Source organism: Daphnia magna, linkage group LG1, assembly GCF_020631705.1.
Source record: "Daphnia magna isolate NIES linkage group LG1, ASM2063170v1.1, whole genome shotgun sequence".
Taxonomy (NCBI): domain Eukaryota; kingdom Metazoa; phylum Arthropoda; class Branchiopoda; order Diplostraca; family Daphniidae; genus Daphnia; species Daphnia magna.
Window position 1 is genome coordinate 13,886,894 of NC_059182.1, and position 22,185 is coordinate 13,909,078.

General features: G+C 39.1%; 2 protein-coding genes and 1 long non-coding RNA gene across 5 annotated transcripts; 2 read left to right on the forward strand and 1 right to left on the reverse strand.

Moving 5' to 3' along the window:
• The first annotated feature begins 105 nt into the window (after nt 1–105).
• On the forward strand, nt 106–3,411 carry LOC116930243. Its single transcript, XR_004398314.2, has 3 exons — nt 106–641; nt 760–996; nt 1,638–3,411. It is a non-coding gene; the product is annotated as an uncharacterized LOC116930243 (long non-coding RNA).
• LOC116930044 (G1/S-specific cyclin-D2) lies at nt 2,360–21,852 on the reverse strand. The gene is made up of 8 exons (XM_045174627.1): nt 21,715–21,852; nt 21,506–21,595; nt 14,136–14,308; nt 13,603–14,073; nt 12,814–13,519; nt 12,265–12,486; nt 8,388–8,604; nt 2,360–3,987 (listed from the first exon to the last, which is right to left on the reverse strand). The coding sequence occupies exons 5-8, from the start codon at nt 13,033–13,035 to the stop codon at nt 3,623–3,625; spliced, it is 1,026 nt and encodes a 341-aa protein (XP_045030562.1). The 5' UTR covers nt 13,036–13,519; nt 13,603–14,073; nt 14,136–14,308; nt 21,506–21,595; nt 21,715–21,852; the 3' UTR covers nt 2,360–3,622.
• On the forward strand, nt 21,121–22,063 carry LOC116930197. Of its 3 annotated transcripts, XM_032937603.2 has the most exons (3): nt 21,121–21,232; nt 21,303–21,786; nt 21,851–22,063. In XM_032937603.2, the coding sequence occupies exons 2-3, from the start codon at nt 21,367–21,369 to the stop codon at nt 21,923–21,925; spliced, it is 495 nt and encodes a 164-aa protein (XP_032793494.1). In that variant the 5' UTR covers nt 21,121–21,232; nt 21,303–21,366; the 3' UTR covers nt 21,926–22,063. The 3 variants fall into 3 exon arrangements, with proteins under 3 accessions (XP_032793494.1, XP_032793499.1, XP_032793491.1); XM_032937608.1 differs by having other exon boundaries at nt 21,136–21,726; XM_032937600.2 differs by having other exon boundaries at nt 21,137–21,786.
• Nucleotides 22,064–22,185: the final 122 nt, after the last annotated feature.

Sequence of the window (22,185 nt, forward strand, 5' to 3'; positions counted from 1 at the left end):
AAACTTTTCGAGTAAAGAATGACACCTTTTTGAACAAGATGTGGGCGTAGGATGAAGGTGGTTTTGACACGGGTATTTATGTTATTTGCACGGGGATTGAGTAGTATAACTATTTCGTACTCGAGTCGGCTATTCTCTTCATCTTGGTACATTTCGCACCATGTTCCCGTCATACAGCGCCGCTTGACGTTCGTAAGAATACGGGTCTGCTCAACGGGGGAACAAGGAGCTACAACAAACAACAAGATACAATTGCATTCCTTATCGCCAAAAAAGAGTCGTGATGCAGCTCGTAAATAGCGAATACAAAAGCAGAGGCATCACACAGAGAGCAACAGATTCTTTCGTATTTTGAGCGACAGTCAGAGGCGCTGTCGACAGGCCTTTATTCACTCGTCTTCTCAAGAATACAACCGAATAGCTTTTATCTAATATTTACAACAATTCAGTGAAAAACTATAACCTTCATAGACGCTGTACATTGGGTTTTTGTTGTTGGCGTTGTACTGGAGAAATTGAAAGAATGTCTTTACCTTGTTTGCATGTTCACTGCGATTCAAGAATTTTTGATCCCGGCAACTATTCGGCGAACAAATATCACCAACCAGCATCCCACGTCTGTCAAAGTCCGAAGATATTATGTGAGCTTTCAAATACACACCTAGTCACCTACACCATATACAAAGTCCAAGAATGCAGACAAAATGACAACATAAACCATTTTATTTGTTTGATAATTTATGTTCATATTCGGATTAGATATCGAAAGAGTCGCACGTGATCGCTTTCGGGACTTTTCAGCTTTCATCTCGACGGCACATGTAAAGGTAAGGCCACAGATGGCAGTTCCTAGAAAAATTGTGTTGCACTACTCGAACAACAACAACAAAGTGGGCGAAAATGTCATATCAGCTGTGCTGGCTGCCAAAACAATGTGTGGGTTATATTGCTGTTCTGAACTTCTCTTCATAATTCTCCCACTCGGTTATTAAACAAGTAAGTCGCCATGCACTGTGATAAGTACATTTTATTCTTAGAGAGATTAAACAACAGGATTCAAAAATGAAGGGAACCCGTTCTATAGTATCAAACTTTTTTCGTTCAATTGCACCACGCTTTCTATTCAATTAGACGATCAACTGGCTACATTAAAACATTAGCACAAATACCTTAAAGGGCCGTTTCTTGTACGATTAGAAATGAGAAATTCTTTTAAAATAATTTTATGCCTTTCTTTATTCTTGTTGGGTCTAGACGAAACTTTGTTGTTACCTTGTGAAGGCTTTCATTGATTATTTCGAAAATCATTGTTAATAAAAACTCGCTTTTTCTGCTACCCATTCGGCATTGCCTGGTGGCTGTAATCATGACTCTAATCACAAGTCCGTAACAGAAAGTCCAACTTGTCATACCGTATTGCATAGACTTTTATTTTGAATCATTCAAAAAGTACAGCCTTTAACTATTGAACAAAATGTTTGTGTAGATCGTAGAATAACCGTCGAGAGATTTTTTTATTGTGTAAATATAAAGGTATATTGTTGTTTGTTATGTCCATTGATTGAAAAAATGTACCTTTTCGTTATTACGATGACGTAGACTGAAGGTATATTTATTGTTGCTTTCGGTCACGATAGGCTGGCGACGGCGTGAAGAATTCTTGGAACGGCTCAATCACGCTGACGTTCGACTCAGAATAGCATATAAAACATCACCGACTAACGCTTGTGGTGGCCTCCATTTGCTCAAGTAAAAAAAAATAGAAAACAATTGGCAGCTGTACATGAGCTTTGGACCAAAACCGTTGCGCTTTTTTATTTGCTTCGGCGATTCTTCTCAAAATCATTTCAAGTGAATCAAAAACGAAAGAAAAAAAACAACAACAAGCAAAAGGAAGAGAGTATGAGGGAGGGAGGGGGGTGAGAATGTCTCGAGATTTTGGTAGGTCGGCCCCCTGGTCTATCGTTTACCATTTTTCTTTCTTTTGCTAGAATAGACAATAAAAACTGGGGAAAGGTAGAAAACAGGAAAATAATAAAAGCAGGTCGACAATTTTTCTTTTAAGGAGAATACATCAAAAAAGAAATAAAAAAATAAAGTCACTAGGAGGTCCTGAAAAATAAAAGTCTAAAACAGTGCCGCCGACAACGCAAGCAGTAGATGTATATACTGTCTGTCTGTTTTATATATATTTTTAAATACATATAGTTTTATATTGTCTTTAAATTTTCGGTGTTTATAGTAGAGCACAAACTGTGTGATGGATGAACCCCTAGATTTTTTCTGATCATTCGAAAATAACGGACTGGGTATTTTGTCGTTGAATGAAAATAGAAAATACCGTTCAGATTTTATGGAAAAATTTTTGATTTGTGTATTTACAACAACTTTAGTATTATTATTTTTTTGTTTTCTTTTCTTTTTTAAACGAACTCGAACTCTTTCTTCTTTTCTCCTCCGCATAGAGAAAAAGAAGACACATTTGGGGAGGGGCGTTACAAAATGACACATTTCTTAAATATGTTGGGAAAATTCACTCGATGAATTGAACATGTTGGTGTGTACGTTTTGAAATAATAATAAAAATTAAAGAACATACGTAGCAGCCAAAACGGATAAAGACGACAATAAAAAAAAACTTATTAATCCGGTAGTTGACACAACAAAATGATTCGATAAACCAATCATCGGGAAAAGGATGGGGAGAAACGCATGAGGTATAAAAATGAACGTGTTTTTCTTTCTTGCGTGTCGGCTTCACGATGATAAGTTGGGAATTTTTATGGTTTAGGTTTGTATAGTGATGACGAATCGACTAGACATGAGGGGGGGATAAAAAAAAAACTTAAAAAAAAAACTACTTGAACTTGACATGTATGGTTTGATGAGTGGAGGGGCAACGAGGTATTTTTTTTTGTGTTTTTTGTGTGTGTGTGTGTTTTTTGATCGGCAACCTGTTGGAAGCAGGGCAGTGAGACGTGTGTCTACGAATGGTTTTTAAACGAAAAAAGGGGGGGGGGAATCAATCAGCAGTAAAACGACAGACGATAAAAGTTAGAAGGGCACACTCTCGAGCACTTGTTTGAACTGTTGGGAATTACATTGTAAACATTTTATTTTATTTTTTTTTTTTTGCTTTTGGAGTAAGGGGGAGGAGGGTTAAACATTTCGGGATTCACTTTTTTAAAAAATTCTATGTTAAAAAAAAAATTTTTTTTTTGAATTAATGTTTGTTTAAAAAAAAAAAGATCCAGATTAAATACTATTTCTTCTTGAGATAAAAAAATAAAAGAAAATTTAGCTTATTATATCTGTACATGACACTTTTGAGCCATAAACATTTTAAAGTATGATATAGGATATTCTATTTTTTTTTTTGTTATTTTGATATTTTTTTTTCTAATAATAGTTTAAAAAAAAAAAGAAACCAGGAATTTAAATTTAATTAAAAAAGAATGAACGGCTCATCAGGTAATACTGTCTCATTCGTCGAATAAAGTTTAGTTTTTTTTTCTCTCGTTTGAGTTAATTACTTGTTTTCTTAAGTATTCAGGTTTTTTGGGGGAGGGGAAAGGGGGCGTCGAGAGTTGTGTGATGAAGCTTTTGTGGTGAACATAATGGATCAAAAATGGATATCCTGGATGTCGGTAGGGGTTTCCGGTTGAACATCCAGTTCCCAACTACTCGTTGTCGTCTGCATTTTATTGTTTTTCACGTGAGGGAGCTGTTGTTGCTGCTGCTGCTGCTGTTGTTGAACGTGGTGGTCTTGTTGTTGTTGGACAGAAGCCAATTGGGTTGCCATCAGAGACTCGACAGACCGGACCAAGCTAGCTAACTGATGGACATCAGTGCCCACTAAGTCAGCCAAGAGACGCTCCTCACACGATGGGTCGTTGCTTGACGAAGTCGAAAGGCCGAGTCGGTTGATGGCAGCTGAAATTGAAGCCGCGGCGATCAAAGACGGGCGTACTCTCATATAATCCGTTTCTAAAATTGAAAGAAAAAAAAAATCCAGTTAAAAATATGAATCAGATTGAACTGAATAAATCCAGTTTAACAAGTAGGGGGAAAAATAGGGAGGGAATGACATACATTCGATCTGGTTGCGCAAAGAAAAGAAGTAAAAAAAAAAATCTAAAAATCCCTTCCAGTTCCTTATGTGTTCCATTGCTTTTGATCCAGGACGTATATTATCTATACAATACTACTACTACTACTACTACTACGTCAAGCAGCTGTGCAAGGAGGGAGCAACTACCGGAAGGTTCTTTGGCCTTTTAAAAATGGCCGTAACACACACACACACACGGGAGTGGCAACACAAAAACTGATCTCGTTTCTTTTGCCAAGCCACAACAGCGCAGAAAGCATTTTAAAATACGAAAAGAAGAGAAGAAAAGCTTGTGTGTACCCCCTCCTCCAATACAATAGAAAGCGGCAAGAGGATCCAGGTGCAAGTCGACCAAAAAAGTTCCGGCTACGCGTTTTTAGTGAGCGCGTGTAGAGGGGGACTTTTAAAAATGGCGACACATACGAGCATCGCCACTGTCGCTATACAGCCACAATTTTTTTGATGTTATTTTTCATGTGTGTGTTGGATTTGATTATATCCAGAGGAGCGAGGGGGGGAGGTTATGAACGAGCAGCGCACGCTCGCGCCCAGGTGTCAGTTTTGGAAGCCAATGAAAGACACACGTCACCAGACGGACCCGGGGCAGGTGAGAGTTTTTGATGAATAATTATCACATTCATCACCGCAATGCAAGTCTTTTGGTCATTTTAAAAGGGAAGTAATCACTTCACTTTTTTATCTAAATAATTTAATCAAAAGAAAACTTTCACCTTTCGGGAAATGAGTTAATTTATTCGTGCCCACGATAGTTGGCGAGGAAAAAAAGGAAAACCAAAGTTTTTGAAAACGAGTTGGATCCGCTACTGATTGCATACTCATCAAAGCTACCCCTTCAAAAAGAAAACAATAGTCTGTCGTCGCAAACAATTAGAAAACAAAGAGTTGAATGCAAGGTGAACTCGCCATCCACTTTGATCCGGAAACAAGGCAATAGGAAAAAGAAAAATCCCATTCAAAAATATTCAAATTTCTTCCCCCAACCCCCGCCAACCTTCAAACTTTAACGCGGCTCTAGAAAACACCCACCCGCTGACACGGAGGAAGAAGAAAAGAGTTGAATGTACATTGTACACATTTAACAAGACGAGGATTTTTAATGGAAATTCTTGGTCCAGTTAATAGTTTTTGGCTTCCTTTTCCAGATTCTATTTTTTTTTCCTCTCTTTATTTCTTGAAGGCATAAAACACCACTAGACTCATTTTATTTTTTAATTTGGAAGTTCAAAAAAAAAAAAAAAAAGGTTACACGACACCAAAAGGCGAGTTACGACATGCGCGCCCGGCCTTTCTTTTACGAGATGTAGGAGTACTTTTCATTTTAAAAGACGGAACCCTTGGCGGTAGGGGAGGGTAAAAGACAGGACCAGATGGGTAGCGAGCGTATTTTTCTATGTTTTGTTATTGAATGGGATCTTGACCTTCTTCTCCATTTTTTTCTCTCTCCTTAACTTGGTAATATTGATATGAACCGAAAAAAAAAAAAGAAATCGGACCGGAAACCTTGAAGTCAACTAAATTCCAACTCACCTTTGCCCTTCCCCCCTTCACTAATCATAATAAAAAAATAACTCATAAAAACAAATTACGATAAAAAATTTTCAACCCAACTGTGAACCAACTATCGAAATCTGTTCGAAAAAAAAAAAATTCTGATTAAATAAAAGGGAGCAGACGGGAATACTTTAGATAACAATCAGATAATCACATCAGGACTGTCACCGTCTGCTCGACATCTGCCGACGCAAAAATTCGACGACGCCAAAAGTGAAGGCACGTGCCCATATTTTTGTCCTTTCATCGTTTTCTTCGCACTCCAAATATTTCAAAAATACAAATCGAATTGTCCCTTTTTGTGGACCGTGAATAGAGACCACCTTTCCTCCTGTCCAGGTGTTACGTCAGCAGACGCCATTGTCATCACTTCCTCAAGTATTACGCGTACGACCGAGACGTCTGCAAAACACTCGATTTCAATAGAATCCGAGGAAGTGCCATCTGCCTTTCCATTGAATAAGACGACCATCTTCCTCAAGACGCCCAGTCACGTGACATGTAAGCTGGCGCGCGTATGCCCATCAGCTGTTTCCTATTTCCTCCCCTTCCAAGTTTTTATCCCTTGACAACATCTTTTGCAATCTCCCCCTTTTCTCTCCCCCCCCCTTTTGTATGTTATAACGACGCCTAGCGTCGCGGCCAAATCCTCCCTGAATAAAAACACGACGAACACAATGGAAAATATTCCGGATAGAAATCCAACCCCCCATCTCCGAGACCCACGGGGTGGGGTCCGATGTGTGTAAGAAAAACGTTACGACACACACACACATAAGAGAAATGTCTATTATATAACGAAGCCGGAAGAGAAAAATTTCCTTCCCCTTGTCATCAGAGACACAAGACAACCCCTTTCGCTATTATTCAACTGATTTTCTCATTTCACGGGATTTTAATTCACTGCCATTATATAGTCCAGCATCTGCTCTAAACCGTTATTCACAGACCCTGTGTTGACACATTCAGCCTCGATTTCAGAAACATAAAAAAAAAAAACGGTTTTTCTCTGTTCTAGAAAACAAAAAAATATGTGAGAAACTGGAACAATTACAGACAGCCCCATGATTGAAGCAAAGTGTCGAGGATCTGGTGGGCACTAACAGAAACCTGCTGAGTTCATTGGTACCCACGAAAAAAAAAAAAGGAATCCATGGGCCTGTAAACCGAAAAACCAACTTACCCCCCAAAAGCATTCCACAGTCCCTTTTTCACCCCCCTTCAAGACTTTCCCCCTACATTTGAGGCCGATCAAAAGAAGAAGATATCCTCCACGAGTTTCACGTTTCTTTTTGGCCTCTTTTTTTTTTTGTTCCTTCTTTTTACCACCATCCTCCCCTCGTCTACGATGCATAAGAAAAATAACCACGGATGATGTGTTATTCACAGAGCATGATCCAGCATCCTTCGTGATATTTCCACACACACACAACACACAATACCACACAAATATAGATCAAAGCGTCGTCGTAAAACTAAATTGTCGGTGTCCACACGGTCCCTACAATCATCCCGCATAGAAAAGTGCATTCCGTAGATCGCGTTCGTCCACAATTGTGGGGAGTGTCTGGTAGACAACAGGTCCCTCATGTTATTATTTGAGAGGCCTACGCTTTTCTTTTTCTTCTAATAATCATCCAAGCGGCTCAGAAATATTTTCTCATTCATAAAGAAAACAACAACACTGCCGGGCAAAACAAGCAAACAATTCTTTTCAAGAAACAATGAATGAACCTCCAAGTTTTTATTATTTTTTTTTAGCCTACAGATGTGGGCTACTCCTCCCCCCTCTCTAAGAAAAAAAAAAAAGGGCCTATTACTTTTCTTTTTCTGGTAGAAATCAAAGACTGAGCAAAAAGAATAGAGAGGGGGAGAAAAAATAAAGGGAAGGCAAATTAGTTTAGAGGAATGTGAGCAAGAAGAACAAGAGAAATGAGAACAAATAAACAAGTGAAGCAAACTTTCTTGGGCGACCGCGTGAGCTTCCAGCGGCGCCTCATCGCTAATGTGGCATTTCCGCCGCTGCTGGCCACCACCAACCCACCTCCTCAAACATGTACCTCAATGGTCTCCAAAATACTTAATCGAGCGAAATTCTTTTTCCTTCGGTCGCGTAACAGGTGGTGTGTGAACACATTCATCTTTTTATAAATAAAGATTTCCACTTTCCTCTTGATTGCATCGGCAAGCGATTGCACAACAACAACCTCGATGCTCTTTTTTCTTCTCCAGGGGAGCTAAGGTAAACAATTTTCTTACGCAAATTTTCCCCTCGGTTCGTTATGAAAATTTAAATATTCAATCTGCCAAAGTCAACAGCCCACCATTACCGAAACATGACCGAAAAACCCGGCATCCATCAATACGTATAGACGTGTACAACCATTACAAAACAAAACAAAAATGTTTGAGGGGGCTGAAACTAAGAGAGAGGGGGGGACTTGACTGTATACGTAGAGGCTTCAATGTATAAACATCTGTCTATGAAACTGGGGGGCTATTGGTGCGTGTGTTCCACACGAAATGCTTTTTGAATAGATCGCTTTTTTTTTTTTTACTTCATGATTACAATAATAGTTGAAAAAAAAGAGGGGATGAAACAGCTGCTGGTCGGGAAAAAATCATCTGCTCAGTAGACACCGAGTTTATTCGCTCGGCTAAACTTTTGCCCGAAAAAAAAAAATTAAAGATTTGATTTTTTTACCTGTGCAACAGAGGCTGACGTAGGTGAGAGCGTGACCGCGAAGAACGGCGGCAGAGTCTCTGACAGATCCTGTCGTCAGGGGCACGTTGTGACCGCTGCTGACTTGACTCGAAGATGATGACAAATCAATGCGCTCCATCAGGTGGTCGACAAAGTCAAATGCCGTCACGCCAGACACGTCCCAGCCAAGTTTGCCCAGCAGCAACATTTCCCAAACCTGTTTTGTTTTGTTTTCAAAGATGTTTTATTTTATGTTTATGCCCATTTCTTTTATTGTTGAGAATATTCAAAAAAAAAAAAAGAAGAAAAGAACAGATAGAAATCGACTTCAATTTCGTCTACTACAAATGGAAGTGCCTGAAGAATAGAAAGACGTACGCGACAACAATTTGATGGCTTATCAAACCCCCTCGCCAGCCACTGCAAAACACAGTTTAATCAATAAAAAGGTAAAAGTGTGTTGCCTATTCAAAAAGCAAAAATGTTTTGTTGCAACGAATAAAAATGTCAATTCACTTTCAATCGTCGAGAAACAAAGAAGCATTAGCGTGGCTCCTTGATTTTGTCGAAATTTTATATCCATTTTCGCTTGTATCGCTTTTGTTATTGTGCCGTAAAAAAGTTGAAAGACAAAAAGGGGCAATTTACGAGACAACCTGACTTTCAGAAACTGCTTTCAAGCGGTAAATTCTTTATGAAAACTTTAAAAGGGGGATAAGTCCCCGGTGCGCCGGATCTAAACTGATTTATTCCAAAACATTTCAGGTAAACCAATTCTTGAATTTCAAATTTTTGAGAACAAAAAAAAATGTCACACTCGAAGAAAGAAAAAATTTGCGCCGCTAATCGTTGCGGTAAATTACAACAAAAAAAAAAAACCTACAAAAAATAGGAGGAGTTGAGAATATGAACGACAAGAAGAGAAAGTTCCACATGGCCAGTGTAAACATGGAACTGGATGATATGCATCTATATAGCAAGATATCTAGCAGGTCATCCTTGAAGAACCCGAAAAGAAAATGGCTACCATCCATCACGCTGCAAAAAGAAAAGGAGGAGGACGGGCGCAACTCCCCTCCTTGGTTCTCTAAAATGGAATGTGCCGGTTGACCAAAGGAGGGGCCCCCCCTCTTCAAAATGGTAGTGGTCACCTCTACACACACAAAATCTCATTGGCTAGAATTATTATTATTTTTTTTTTTCACCGCGCTTCGTGACTTTGAAAGAGAGAGAGAGAAAAAAAAACCCTCTTCTTTCGGTTGCTTTGAGAGATGATTACACTGCGGGTTTTCGCTTCCATGATAACACACAACTCCCCCCCCCCTGAAAAAACGTTCAGCCATTGATTTTCTCGCAGGTCGGCCTTTATTTTTTGCGCTGGAGAAAAACAACAACCCAATAGAGCGACATTCAGTTGAAGCCCACGGCTGTACGCCAATCACCTCTGTTCGATGTCGTACACGTTTTGACAGGTGCGCGCCAATATGTCTGCATACCTGATTTCATCATTGGGCCTTTTTCGGAAAAAAATAAAACGTTACGCGCTTCTTCCTAGTTTTTCTTTAAATGAAATCAAATTCAAAAGAAAAAAAAATTTTTTTTCGGGGGCTTGTTCAAAAAAAAAAAAAGGTCCGAAGGTGCCGACAAGATTTTTTATTTTTTTAAAGAAACCCCCCCACCCCCACTGAGCGGCTCATTAGACCCAATTTCCAATTCGTAAGACCCCCCTATTTTTTTTCGACCATCTTTCAAACGAGCCTCTCACGTCGAGTCGACAACTTTCGAAATGAAATTATAACACAGCGGGTATCGATTACGTGTGGGAAAGAAATGTCCAGAAACCTATCGCATTTTTCTCCCCTTTTAAAAGAAAAAAAAAAATTTTTTTAAAACGACAAATGACCCTAAAGTGACTGGACGGAATGTTGAAACATAAAATTCCTTTTTTCTTTGTATGACGAGTTTTCTGTTGTTAGAAAAACGGATTAAAAGGTAGTCGGCAGTCACATAACAAGAAAACAGGTAGGGAATTCTGCACGTGACAGAACACCATTTCCATGAATGATTGTATAACACTTTTTCGATCAGGCAAACATCTTTTATTACAAGTTGCAACCACGAGTAATGATTCTGCAACCCTTTTTTTTTCCTTTTCATTGTCCCCTTTTGAAAAACATCTCTGAAAATATTTCGAAAACAAATTCGCAGATTCGAAAACAGCCGGAGCGGAACTGATCCGTTTGCTTCATCATTTCCCGTCTCGTTTTTCCGCCTCATGTGTATATAATAACCAACATCCCTCCGTCTCCCCCCCTCCCAAGCTTTCTTTATACTAACACACGAGTTGACACGTTAAAGAAGAAGGCACGTAGAATCCGAAAGATAATTTAAAACGTCTCGTATATCTTTGAGAGGGTCTGTTGTTGTTTGCTTTTTGAGCTTCGCCAAAAAAGAAACCAGATTTTCTTCGGGTAATTCAAAAGCTTCTCTTGTCAGAAGGGTCCAGTTCATTGAACAAACATCGGCGGAAGTTCTCCATTTCCTTTTTCGCTCTTGTTTTGCGCACCCACCGTGGAATCATTTACAAGTATTCGCTTTAAAATATTTTTTAAAAAATTGGGAAAAATTTGCTTTTTCGTAAGGGAAAAAAAAAATGTCGTAAAAAAAAAGACGATGATGACTGAACATTTTGAATGGCCGTGAAGTTAATGGTCAAGCACGCCGCTGACATTTCTTTTTACAAGAGGAAGTCGTCACTCGAACCATTGACAAGCTTCAACAGAAAGTTATATTAGACGTTTAACTACTACCGCCTCCTTAAAATAAATCGAAGCCGACTGTTTCTCTTTTGTTTCAGAGTTTTACACCATTCGACGGAGCTATATCCGCGTTTAAAAAACTTTTCCCTTTTTATTAGCCCTTTTGTTTAACCTTTGCGACCTCCAACCAGAGAAGAAAGTGGGTGGGAATTTTTGTTTTTAAGTATACACAAAAACTATGGGTCAACTGCCCTTTCCTACGTTTTCAAAAACTAATAAATTTTTTTTTTCATATATACATACAGAGTACCAGTGCTACTACTATAAAGAGATATATAAATAAAATAAGTATCGCCTTTAGGGGCAATTGTTTAAACTTTTAAAACAACATTCCAACGAGTCCCTTTTTTTTCTTCTTCTAGTTGTCCGTTCTAACAAAGAGTGGGGGGAGGGAGTGCATGGTAACCCAGTGTATAAACAAACCTGTTACTTGTGTCCCCCCTCTTGGGTCAAGGAGTCAACCAGCGCAAACACAACATTTTTCTCACATGAAATTTTTTTTTCTTTCAAGGAGGCAACAACTTTTCTTTCTTGTGAATGACCCTCCCAAAAAGAAAAAAACCCTTGATCATCCCCTTAAAAAAAAAAAAAACTTTTGCCGGATGGTAAACTTGTGTGTCCATTTCGGCAACTTTTTAAGAGGTCAAAAGACTCTTTTCGGGTGGGTGGGGGTGGTAGAAAAAATGAAACGTTGCCGAAACGTGTCATTTCTTTTATTTTTGACACATGAAAAAAAAAAATGAAGACCTCCCCTCACTTCTTTAAAGAGTGACAAGTATTATTTTGTGTGTGTTTTTTCTTCTTCTAGCTACCCCCATTATATTTCTACTGGACCGTGAAAAAGGTCAAGTGACAGCCTTTTCGACACCTCCCTTTCATTCAAAAAAGAAAGAAAACTGACCAGGGTGGTCACGAAGCAAATTTTAAAAATTTCGTTATCAAAGAAAGTCGGCTGACGCAGGTTATAAAAAAAAGAGAATGTCAGGTGCAACGTCAATAAAGATAAAGATAAAAGACAAATAAACAACATTTCTTAGAAATTTGGGATTTTGACTGACCCTGATCTCAGCTGGAGTGACACTGTAATCAGTGTAGTAGACGAGCAAGTCGACTCCGATTGGTCGGCATTGACGTAATTTGCTGGCAGTTAACAGACAGACGCAGCCGAGAAGTTGCAGTTGACATCGTTGAAGGACGGCTGCTTCCAAAGCCAAGAAACGATCCAGCAAATTAACAGCCAAAGGGAAAACCTGTTCTTCGCAGTTTTGCTCCTCAGTCACCTGTATGATTCAGTTTCATTAAATGTTAGCTGTTTTTTTTTTTTTAATCGCCCTTAATACCCGTTATTTTCAAGTGCATTGAATCTTTGAGAATTTTTCACTAAGTACTTGCGATTTAAAGGGACACTCAAGGGGTGTGGATGAGCAAATTTTATTTTCCCCATTTAAGAAGAAGAAAAAAGGTCAATCCACTTTTTTAAAAGGCCAACTTTCCAAAGAAAACAAGGTCAAAAGAACTTGGGGGTAAGGCCTTGAAAAGTCGTTAGCTTTTTGTTTTCCTAGAATTTTCAATGGATTCATTGACAAGAAAAAAAAAAAAATGCTAACCTCGAGCATCCAGGTGGTGACAACGCGACGCATGTACGGCTGCAATTCAGATGTGCTGGAAGGTGCAAAATAATCGCTCGATGGAACGGAAAACATTTCCAGTCCGAGCAATTGTTGCAATACACGACGATCCGTCATAATGGCAGGATCTTTGGCAGCAACTGGCATCACTTCCGGACACGCATCCGCGCACAACAGCAATTCATTCGACATCATTGACATTTTTTGTTTGAATGTTTCGCCGTTGAGTTAACGTTTAATCCAAAGAGTTTTGTTTTTTAAAATGTGTGTGTGTGTGTGTGTTAAGATGTCACTCACAAAACACTGAGGCCACGAAAATGAAACACCACGTTTTTTTGGAGCGACCCGTTCGACGTACGAGTCCAGACACAACTGGGCACACTGAGACACATACACGACCACGTTGTTGAGCGCCCCAAAAAAAAGGTTACCCTACCCCCCCTTGTACACACACACAGATGGTAGGTCTTATAGTTCCACCGATTTCCGCTAGGAGAAGAGAGAAACGAAAAAACCCCACAGGTTATACAATTTTGCCACCCTCCATTTCGCCATTCTCCTCTTTCGTTTATCCTTGAAGCGTTTTTGTTTTGTTTTTTTCTAAAATTCAGTCGGCGGCCATCTTTTTCCCGAAATTTTTTGTTTCTTTGAATGTCCACTTTTCTCTCGGAAAATTTCAGAATATCTAGAAAAAGGGTAAGAAATTACATAGAAAATATATATATTTTTATAAAACTCAGTGCACACCTTAGAAAAAAAAATAAATACCTGTAGAAAAAAAAAGGTGGAAGGCGTGAAGATCTGAAACTATTCGGAAATAGCTAAAATTCCGATCTTTGATTCTATCCGAAAATTTTCGGCTGAAGCCGTGAAGGAGCTCTGACTTCTCTTTAATAAATTTCCAAATTCCCTGCAGTCGACGACAAACCACGTGGGTTATCGGAAAGAAACCCCCCCTCAAGCACTTATTGCGTGGGGGGCCCCATTCAGTGTGTACTCTGAAGGAGCCGCTGCTTCTTTGGCTGATGGACGGTGACAGCTAGTATCGTTATCGTGTCGCACATAGACTCTCTCAGACATACTAACATTACGTAGAAAAAAGTGTACGACACTAAGTAGTAAGAATCTTAGCCACAGAAAAAAATAGAATGTTTCGTTGGGAAAATCAGAAAGGACCGAATCAAAAGCAAATCGACTGGAAAAATCCAGCCATTGCCACCACTGGAAATTTCAATTTTTCTAATAGATAATTTTAGATTGAGTACTGTAATGATGTTATATACATTTAGGTTGGATGTTACCTTTACTATGATTTTTTTTCGAGAAAGAAAAAAAAGAAAGTTCTGTACGGTTAAAACTGGATGAAAAGAGATTCTTCCTGTAACATGATGGAGAGCTATCACGGGATCCCTGCGACGACTTTTTTCACGGCGGGGTTTATTTGTTCCAGACTTCCATCGGCTCACCGGGAAACCTGGGAAATCGGGACCACACAAACACAATTTGTAAGTACATAGGAATGTTTGAAATTATTTTTAAAAAAATAAAACAAGATTAAGATAAGACAAAAAAAAAATAAGGGATGATGAATGACGATGGCCTTTTATTCAGGCATTGATGTCACCTTGTCCCGTTATCAATTCCCGATTTATCCTTTAACCGTTTTAAATTCAGATTTCTGTCAAAAAAGACGATCCCTTTTTTTTTTTTTTTTCAATGTTATTTCCTGGATGGAAATGCAACCGGAATCCGTCAGTCGTGGATCAAATTCCCATATATAGTCGTATATATATATAAAAATATCGATATACACAAAAACCATCAGCACTCGGTAATATCCAGTCCATAAAAAGAAGAAAAAGCCATCCAGTTTTGACCGAGCCCATCCCCCAGTTTTTGACACAACAATAGGCCGCCGCCCCTTCTCCGATAGTTTTTCTGTACGCTGGACGCGTATTTTCAGTTGGGTGAGAACCTTTTTTTTTTCTTTTCCACATTTTCTTCTTGTATTTCATTTTCTTTTATTTTATTACATTTCCCTACTTCCTTGTTGTTGTTGTTGTCCCCTTCGTAGGGGAGAAAAACTCGAAAAAAAAAATCAATAATTCCGATACAAATAATGTATATCACCCATGCGTCGTCGACGTCGCCGTGACGCAATGGCCAATATTTTTTTTTTCCCATGTACTCTGAAAAAGTTATTCAATAGCCGTTTGCGCCCATTTTTCAAAAGGAAAAATCTACAGCCTACATAGAAGGCGATGCACCTTTTTTTCTTGCTGACTTCCATCCATTGAAATGGCAATCACACAAACGTATAGGATGAATAGATCGACGCCCCAACCGCAGCGTCTCGGATATTCAATCGATGGGAAAATTTCATTCATTCTGCTTTCCATAAATATATCGACTACGACACACACACGTGAAAAAGAAATTTTTTTTTTTCACAACCGCAGCAACAACTTTGCCCCTCTTTTGTGTGTGTGCGAAGTTTTGTCAAGCGTGCAAAGGAACTTCACATATGGTCGAAGCGATTAGCGTGACGAAGACCATCACGCCAATCTCTTTTCCCGGCAGACTACGAAAATCTATTTCTGCATTGGCAATGACAGCGCGTCGCCCGTCGTTGGGTGTGTAACGCGACGTAACCACGTGACAGTCTCCAACCGACTTGATCACCAAATAAATTTGCATTTCACTTGGAAAATAGATTTGCTAAGAAAAATTAAAAAAAAAAAAAGATTTCATTCTGGTTGAACTGAGACAGCCGCAGAATGTGTGTAATTTTTACATAATGTAGTACCCATCTAACATACAATGCAAATGTATGGGAATTTCCATTGCTAATTTCTTTAGACTGTTGTGTGCACGCTTTGAAGCGCTTCATAATATACATAACGAGGCTTTTGATTAGTTCAACGAGAACTTGAAAACTCTCACGTGTCTAACCCCTTCTCATATCAGCTTGTTAGACAGTCTAGTTTTCACTATAGACATACACATTCAATGCGGAAAAGAGAGAAGATTGCATCAACAATTGTAAAAGGGGTGAATAATAAAAGAACCGGAGGAAGAAAATGAATCTTTTGTTAGTATCGGTTCAAGACTATCCACGTAACATTAAAGGCTGTAAAAATAAATCGTCTAAAAATTCGTAAAAAAAAGGGGCAAAAAAAAAAAAGACGCTATGTGAAACAATTCTTCTGTGTATAGGAACTTTCGATAAAATTGAAAAACTCTCTACATAATCGGATCTATTGGTCTGAAAAGTCTCTTGAAAAAAAAACGGAGGGGTGGTGGCCAGGTGGTTATAGCAGTACGTATACACGGTACCCACTTTATTTGGAACTGCTGCAATGCTCCCCATTTCCTATTTATACACATCAAAACGACACACACGCGCATGTACGGGATTTTTTGTGATCCCCCCCTCCTTTTACCCCCCCCCCTCTTATTGGGGTGGGGGTATTGAGCATTACAACAGCAGCTGCCGCAGCAGCTCCTCCTGCTGCTGTGTGTACAATAATGTCTGCATGCTGGGGGTATGGATCATATAGATACACACCGGGACACGGCACACCAGTTAACAGCAGCCATCGTCATCAAAGTCCCCCCCCTCTTAAAGAAGAAGAAGAAAAAAAAGGAGCTTCATCTTCAATGTATTTATATTTGATACGAGCCTTCTTCGGCTGTTATTCAATGGGGTGTAGTACTAGTGGCGATGGTGGGTTGTTAGTTCCATATTGAATTATGGCGTCATACGGGCCCCCGAAAAAGACATTTTGTCGCAGACTACGAACAACAAGAAGATCTTGTTATAGGAGGAGAGGGTTGAATTTAACAGCAGTTCCATTGTTACGTAAAAAGAATTATTTTTTCTTTGACAATTTTTTTTTCCTTTCTTTCTAAATCAAAATGGATGTTGTGCGTCTTCACTCGTAAAGTTCCTAGGGGGGGCCAAGAACGAACCAAACCCTAAAAACATTATTGATGCTTGGCTAACTGGAAGAAGAAGAAACAGACACCGCGAGACGTCGTCGCCGTTGGTCCGCCACGAGACGTATCCTATATAAGATTACGTTATCCCCCTTCTTCGCAGAGAGAAGGATTAGATGGATGGATGGAGTTCAAGAGAGAAACCCATCACTACATGACTTACAATTTAGGCTAAGGAGAAATGTTTTTTTAAACTAGTCCTATCTTTAAGAAAACATTTTTATTATTTTTTTCCAGAAAAATGGTGAACCTGATACTTGCACGTTGTCAGCCTCCCGCTCCGATTTCTTATAGCATAACATTCTAGATTACTCCCCCCCCCCCTTAAATATAACCCTCTTTTTTACGGATGGATGGGCTCGGCACACCGTTATCAAACCAAAGTCAAGTATTTAAAAACAATTTCCCCGTTTCGAAATGAAAAAGTTCAAAAATTTCAGAAAAATGTTGATACGAGTTCCCATGATCATTACGATCATTGATAGGTTATCCATCTCTTGTTACCTGATCTATATTATTACTGAAAAACAAAAAAAAATGATCCCCCCTACGGATCTTACGCACACGTAACAATTTGATCGGGAAAGAAAAAATTCCGCTGTTCTCCCCTTTCGTTCGGCGCCCTAAAGGCGTATCGGCCTGAAAGGGAAATGATCATTACAGACCTTCAAGCCACACACATATACCGTCCCACAGTGAACGACATTTGCACAATAGGAGGTGGAAAAGGGGTCCAAGAGGTTTTCCTTTTCTCTACCTATGGCTCGTTTGATGTGGTTCACATGGCGAACTCGTTTATCAAACCGACTATGTGTGTGTGGGTCGAGAGGTCAATTTCCGTTCCCACCCTTCATCGTCCTGCGTGATGTCATTTCCCTATTGAATTGGACGAGTCCGTGAGAAGAAGAGTCCCTGTCATTTGTGGACGATGTGTTTATTCTGCACGTCTACTTGTTTCGAATATAAGTGGCGTGTCCACGGATGATCCGCTCTATTAAAGAAATAACTACCCGTTTTTATGTACTCTTTTGTTATGGGGAAAAAAAAATGGCTATTATTTCATTGTTTCACGCAATTGTTTCTTGTCTCTTGTTTTCATGTACAGGAAGTTGCTACTTTGTACATTTTTCAAAAAAATTTGTTTGAAAATAAAAAAATAAAAAATGAGAGGAGAAAAATTGTTTTGACCTCCGTTTCCGGATCCCTTCTCTTCCGGATTACATTTCCTCTTTGAAACTAAGGGAGAAATGTCTTTCAAGACGATCTCGTTTCCCGACACAAAGAAAAAGCAGAACAATAGGGTGCGGTTGAAGAAAAGATCATAAAAACTGCGAGTAACAGCAAAAATATAGCTCATTAAACCATAATAATATTCCTCATGTCGAGCGGAAAGTGAAGAAAGACAATGATCTCTGCTTGATTGCAATTCTATTTGCGGGAATGAATTCTAAATGTCAACATAGCTGGAAGATGATGCAATCGCTTTCCCCCCTTCTTTTCCCCCCAAAAAAAAAAGGAATAAATAAATAAAAGTTTGTTCTATAAAAGTGAATGACAGGCACACATAAATTTCCAAGCGATCAACTCTGCTCCCTCTATACTTATCAATATTCACTCACCTGATTAGCGCCCGGTGCCACACAAGCAAGAGGGACAAAAAAAAAAAAAAACAACTAAAGAACCAGGGACTTACATAATCAACCCCCCTATACCCTTTCGGTCATTGTCTATTGGAATCCCCCCCGTAGTTTATACACATCCCCTTATTCACCGGGAGAAAAAAACCTTTCTCAACCAGATCTTATAAATAATAGACTTAACAAAAAAAAAAAAAAAAATAAAAAAATAGGGGGTCCAAACATAGAGGGGTCTAGGCTTGACACAATGCGACGTCTAAAAATGGTGAAACTGCGTACAGGGCAAAAATACACGTGAATAGAGAATTGCTCCACATCATTCCCCCCTCCATGTTTCCCATTACATAACACAGGAGAAAGAACATCATCCAGCCTCGTCTCTTAAAGCGGAAGAACTACTAGGAGAGAGAGAGAGAGAAAAAAAAAATCGAGTACTAAAAAAAAAAAAAGGTTATAGAATAGATCAGAGGGTGAGACACATTTCCCAGGGTATACCGGTACGGGCTCAAAAGAGATTCAAGTCCAGGGCCATCCCGCTGACTAGCCCCGTTGAGCTGCTGACGGCGAGAGTTTGCGTCACTGTTTTTCTTTTTTTTTATTCTTTCCAACACTTAATTACCTCATATTCTTCTTTACCTGATGGCACGCAGTAAAATGTCTGATTCGAAGAGACGGATGGTCGAAAAAAATAAAATAAATAAGGGAATCATTCACGACACTGTGTTTTGTTTAGATAAGAATTCCAATTTTCAGGTCGCTGGTCATCAGATGCCGAGAAACTGATGCGCATTTTCGTTCGGCTATTGTATAGGAATCTACCTCTATAGAAGAAGCTACAGTTGTTATAATACACAAGGCTCCCTATTTCGTTGTAGTAAGTGTTTTTCCCTCTTGTCACTGATGAGCCAGATGTCAAGACACGTCGGAATTTTCTTCCCCGAAAGAAAGAGCAACGGACCCGTCTTTTTGACGGAGAAGACGATTGTCGTTAAGCATACACTCGTACTCATAAATATCAAATAAATATATAGACTAGGGAGAGTTTGGCAACGACAATTTATATCTGCTAGAATGGCGGCAGCGGCGGCGGCGTCTCCGCTCAGGAGGGGGATGACGACGAAAGCCTTCGAAAAGAATATCAGGTAAAAAGAAGAAGAAGAAGAAGAGGGCATGTACGACCACCATCGCGGACTATATAGGGAAAAAAAGGCAAGGAATTCTGTCTTGATTTTTTTTTTTTTTTTTCCTCAAGAGATCAGAAGCTGAGATGAAGAACCCCGAGAAGATGAGAGGGGGGTCAGACGGAATCTCTCTCGGGCAACGAAATAGGTTTTCTTTTGTTCCGTATTTGAGAGAGGATGAAGGAGAGAACTTTGAATATAAGGGGACACACGAGTCTCTTCCCGAAGAAGAAGAAAAAGATATCTGTGTGTTGAGAATGCCGAGGAGGAATGCCTGATGTCGATATATATATATATTCATCCTTGTTGCTGCTGTCCTATTGTTGTGTATGTTATCTGCTGATGCTATTTTGCTTTTAATTCCACCATATCTTGATGGCTGTGTGTAAATAGTTGGATTCTTGACCAAAGTCCGGCTCCCACGTGTTTCATACCAGACTTTAAAATGTTTTTGAAAAAAAAAAAAAAAAAAATTGTGGATATGCCAGCTGCCAAAAGATTTTCTTGTTTTTCATCTGGTCAAATGAAACTCATCAACGAAGGAAAAAAACTAAAGGGGTTGGAAAAGGATGCTGTGGGATTGGACATTGTCACAAATTAGCCATTTGGTCCATGGTTTTAAAGAGTGAGATTCTAGCTGCGTTTCCTGGCTAATTACCAAGTCGATAAGAAAGTCAGCTTAAACTCACATGATGAGAGTTGGAAGAAGAAGAAAAAACAAACAAGTGAGTGACATTTTTTTTTTTTTCTCCCTAAAAAAGATTTGCCATTAGCTATGGTAGTAGGTCATCCCCCGAAATTTCGACTTTTTCAGTTTGACTTGGAAGGAAAAATCTATTCTTTCAAATCGGGCGTAGATTTTTGATTGAAAGATTTGGGACGAAACTGATGACTTAAACCTTTGGATGAAAAAAAAAAAAAAGTTCACTTAAAGAAAAAAAAAAGCACCACCCAAAAGGATCTAAATGGGATTGATGTTTTTTCTGAAATAAGAAGAAAGAAAAGGGGGAAACCATCTGCGGAGCGCGCTCCCAACGTGGGCGGCTAAAACGTCAGAATATTTCTTTTTTCGCCTCCATCAGAGATTTTTTTTTTTCTTACTTCAAGAAAAAAAAAAGATGCTCCGTTTTTCTTCCCCCCTTTTTTTTATCTTTTCAACTTGACGCAGATGATCTATCTTTGTAGGCTCTATATAAAACACAACATGTAGAGTATTGGATAACAACCATCTAGGACAGCCGAGCGATATGGTCAAAATCATTGGGTGGGCCCTGCTGATTCCTCTTCTTAAACGCACCAAGTAAACGAATATCGCAGGTGAAATTCGAGCACAATCGAAGAAAAAAAAATCGTAAATTTTTTTTTTTCTTTCACTGCGTTCTTATTCAAGGCACGTCTTCACTAAAGAAAAAGAGCCTCGTGGAAAAAATCACAACAAAAGACCGTCTCTGATGACATCCGGCAGATCTGTACAGGGAGAGCGGCAACTCTGGGCAACTCCTCTTTTAGCGTTTCTCGTTTGCATGTATATATATATTTTTTTTTACGCGCTTCTTGCGTATTTCAAGTGTATAAATATAGGTACTGAATAGTTTCCCTTTTTGGCATGCAAATCAATTGTTATTTGCTCCCCCCTCTCTGATCTCTTTAGCTATTATTGCGACACGTCCCAGCTTCTTTAGGAAGTGTCGTTTCCTGTGCACGACGGGGAAAAAATGAGGCTGAACAAACACTCGGGACGAATTCTTGTTATGCAAAGAAACACCTTGCATCAAATCGCCGCAGGCACCACTTACTATCAAGTCTACAACACAAGGCTACAGAAGATGAGGTATTTGTCAAATGGTGTCCTACCTGAAGTGGAAGAATCTGGTCTGTTTGGTAGGCAGATGACAGCAAAACTGAACGAAAGACAGAAGGCAGCCAGGGATAAGTTCCTAGAAGCTGAAAAACAATGGGACAAGTTAGTTAAATGGGACCGTCTGAACAAAGATGAAATTAAAATAGTTAAAGCTCACAAACAAGCAGTTATGAATGGGCATTTCACTTATGATGACACCAACCTTAATAAGAAGGTAATGACAAGATTACGTCATTTCCTCAGAGGTTCTTGCTGTGGAAATGCCTGTAGGCATGTATGTGAAATTTCTTGTTTCAAATACACTTCTATAGCTAAATGATATTGTATCTATATTGCAGTGCATTTACAACCACAGCAGTGTCCCTGATAATCTCAAAGGTACCAAGACTTTCAATTCAGCTTTTTGGGCTTGAGATCATATCAGGATTTGGACAGAAGAGACGACAGTTTAGCAATTATCTGTGGTTGTATAGTATATCATATTTTTGACTGCCCAGCTGTATTTAGAACAAATTATGTCCAAGAATGAATATACGCAAAGATCTATTGCATGTGAGGTTGTATGTTTGTATCTATAACGATTACAAATTGTTGGCGTAGTCTGCTATCTATTTTCTGTGACATTGTGCTTATGCCACATGTTTTAATAAAATTTCATTGTTACGTCATACGT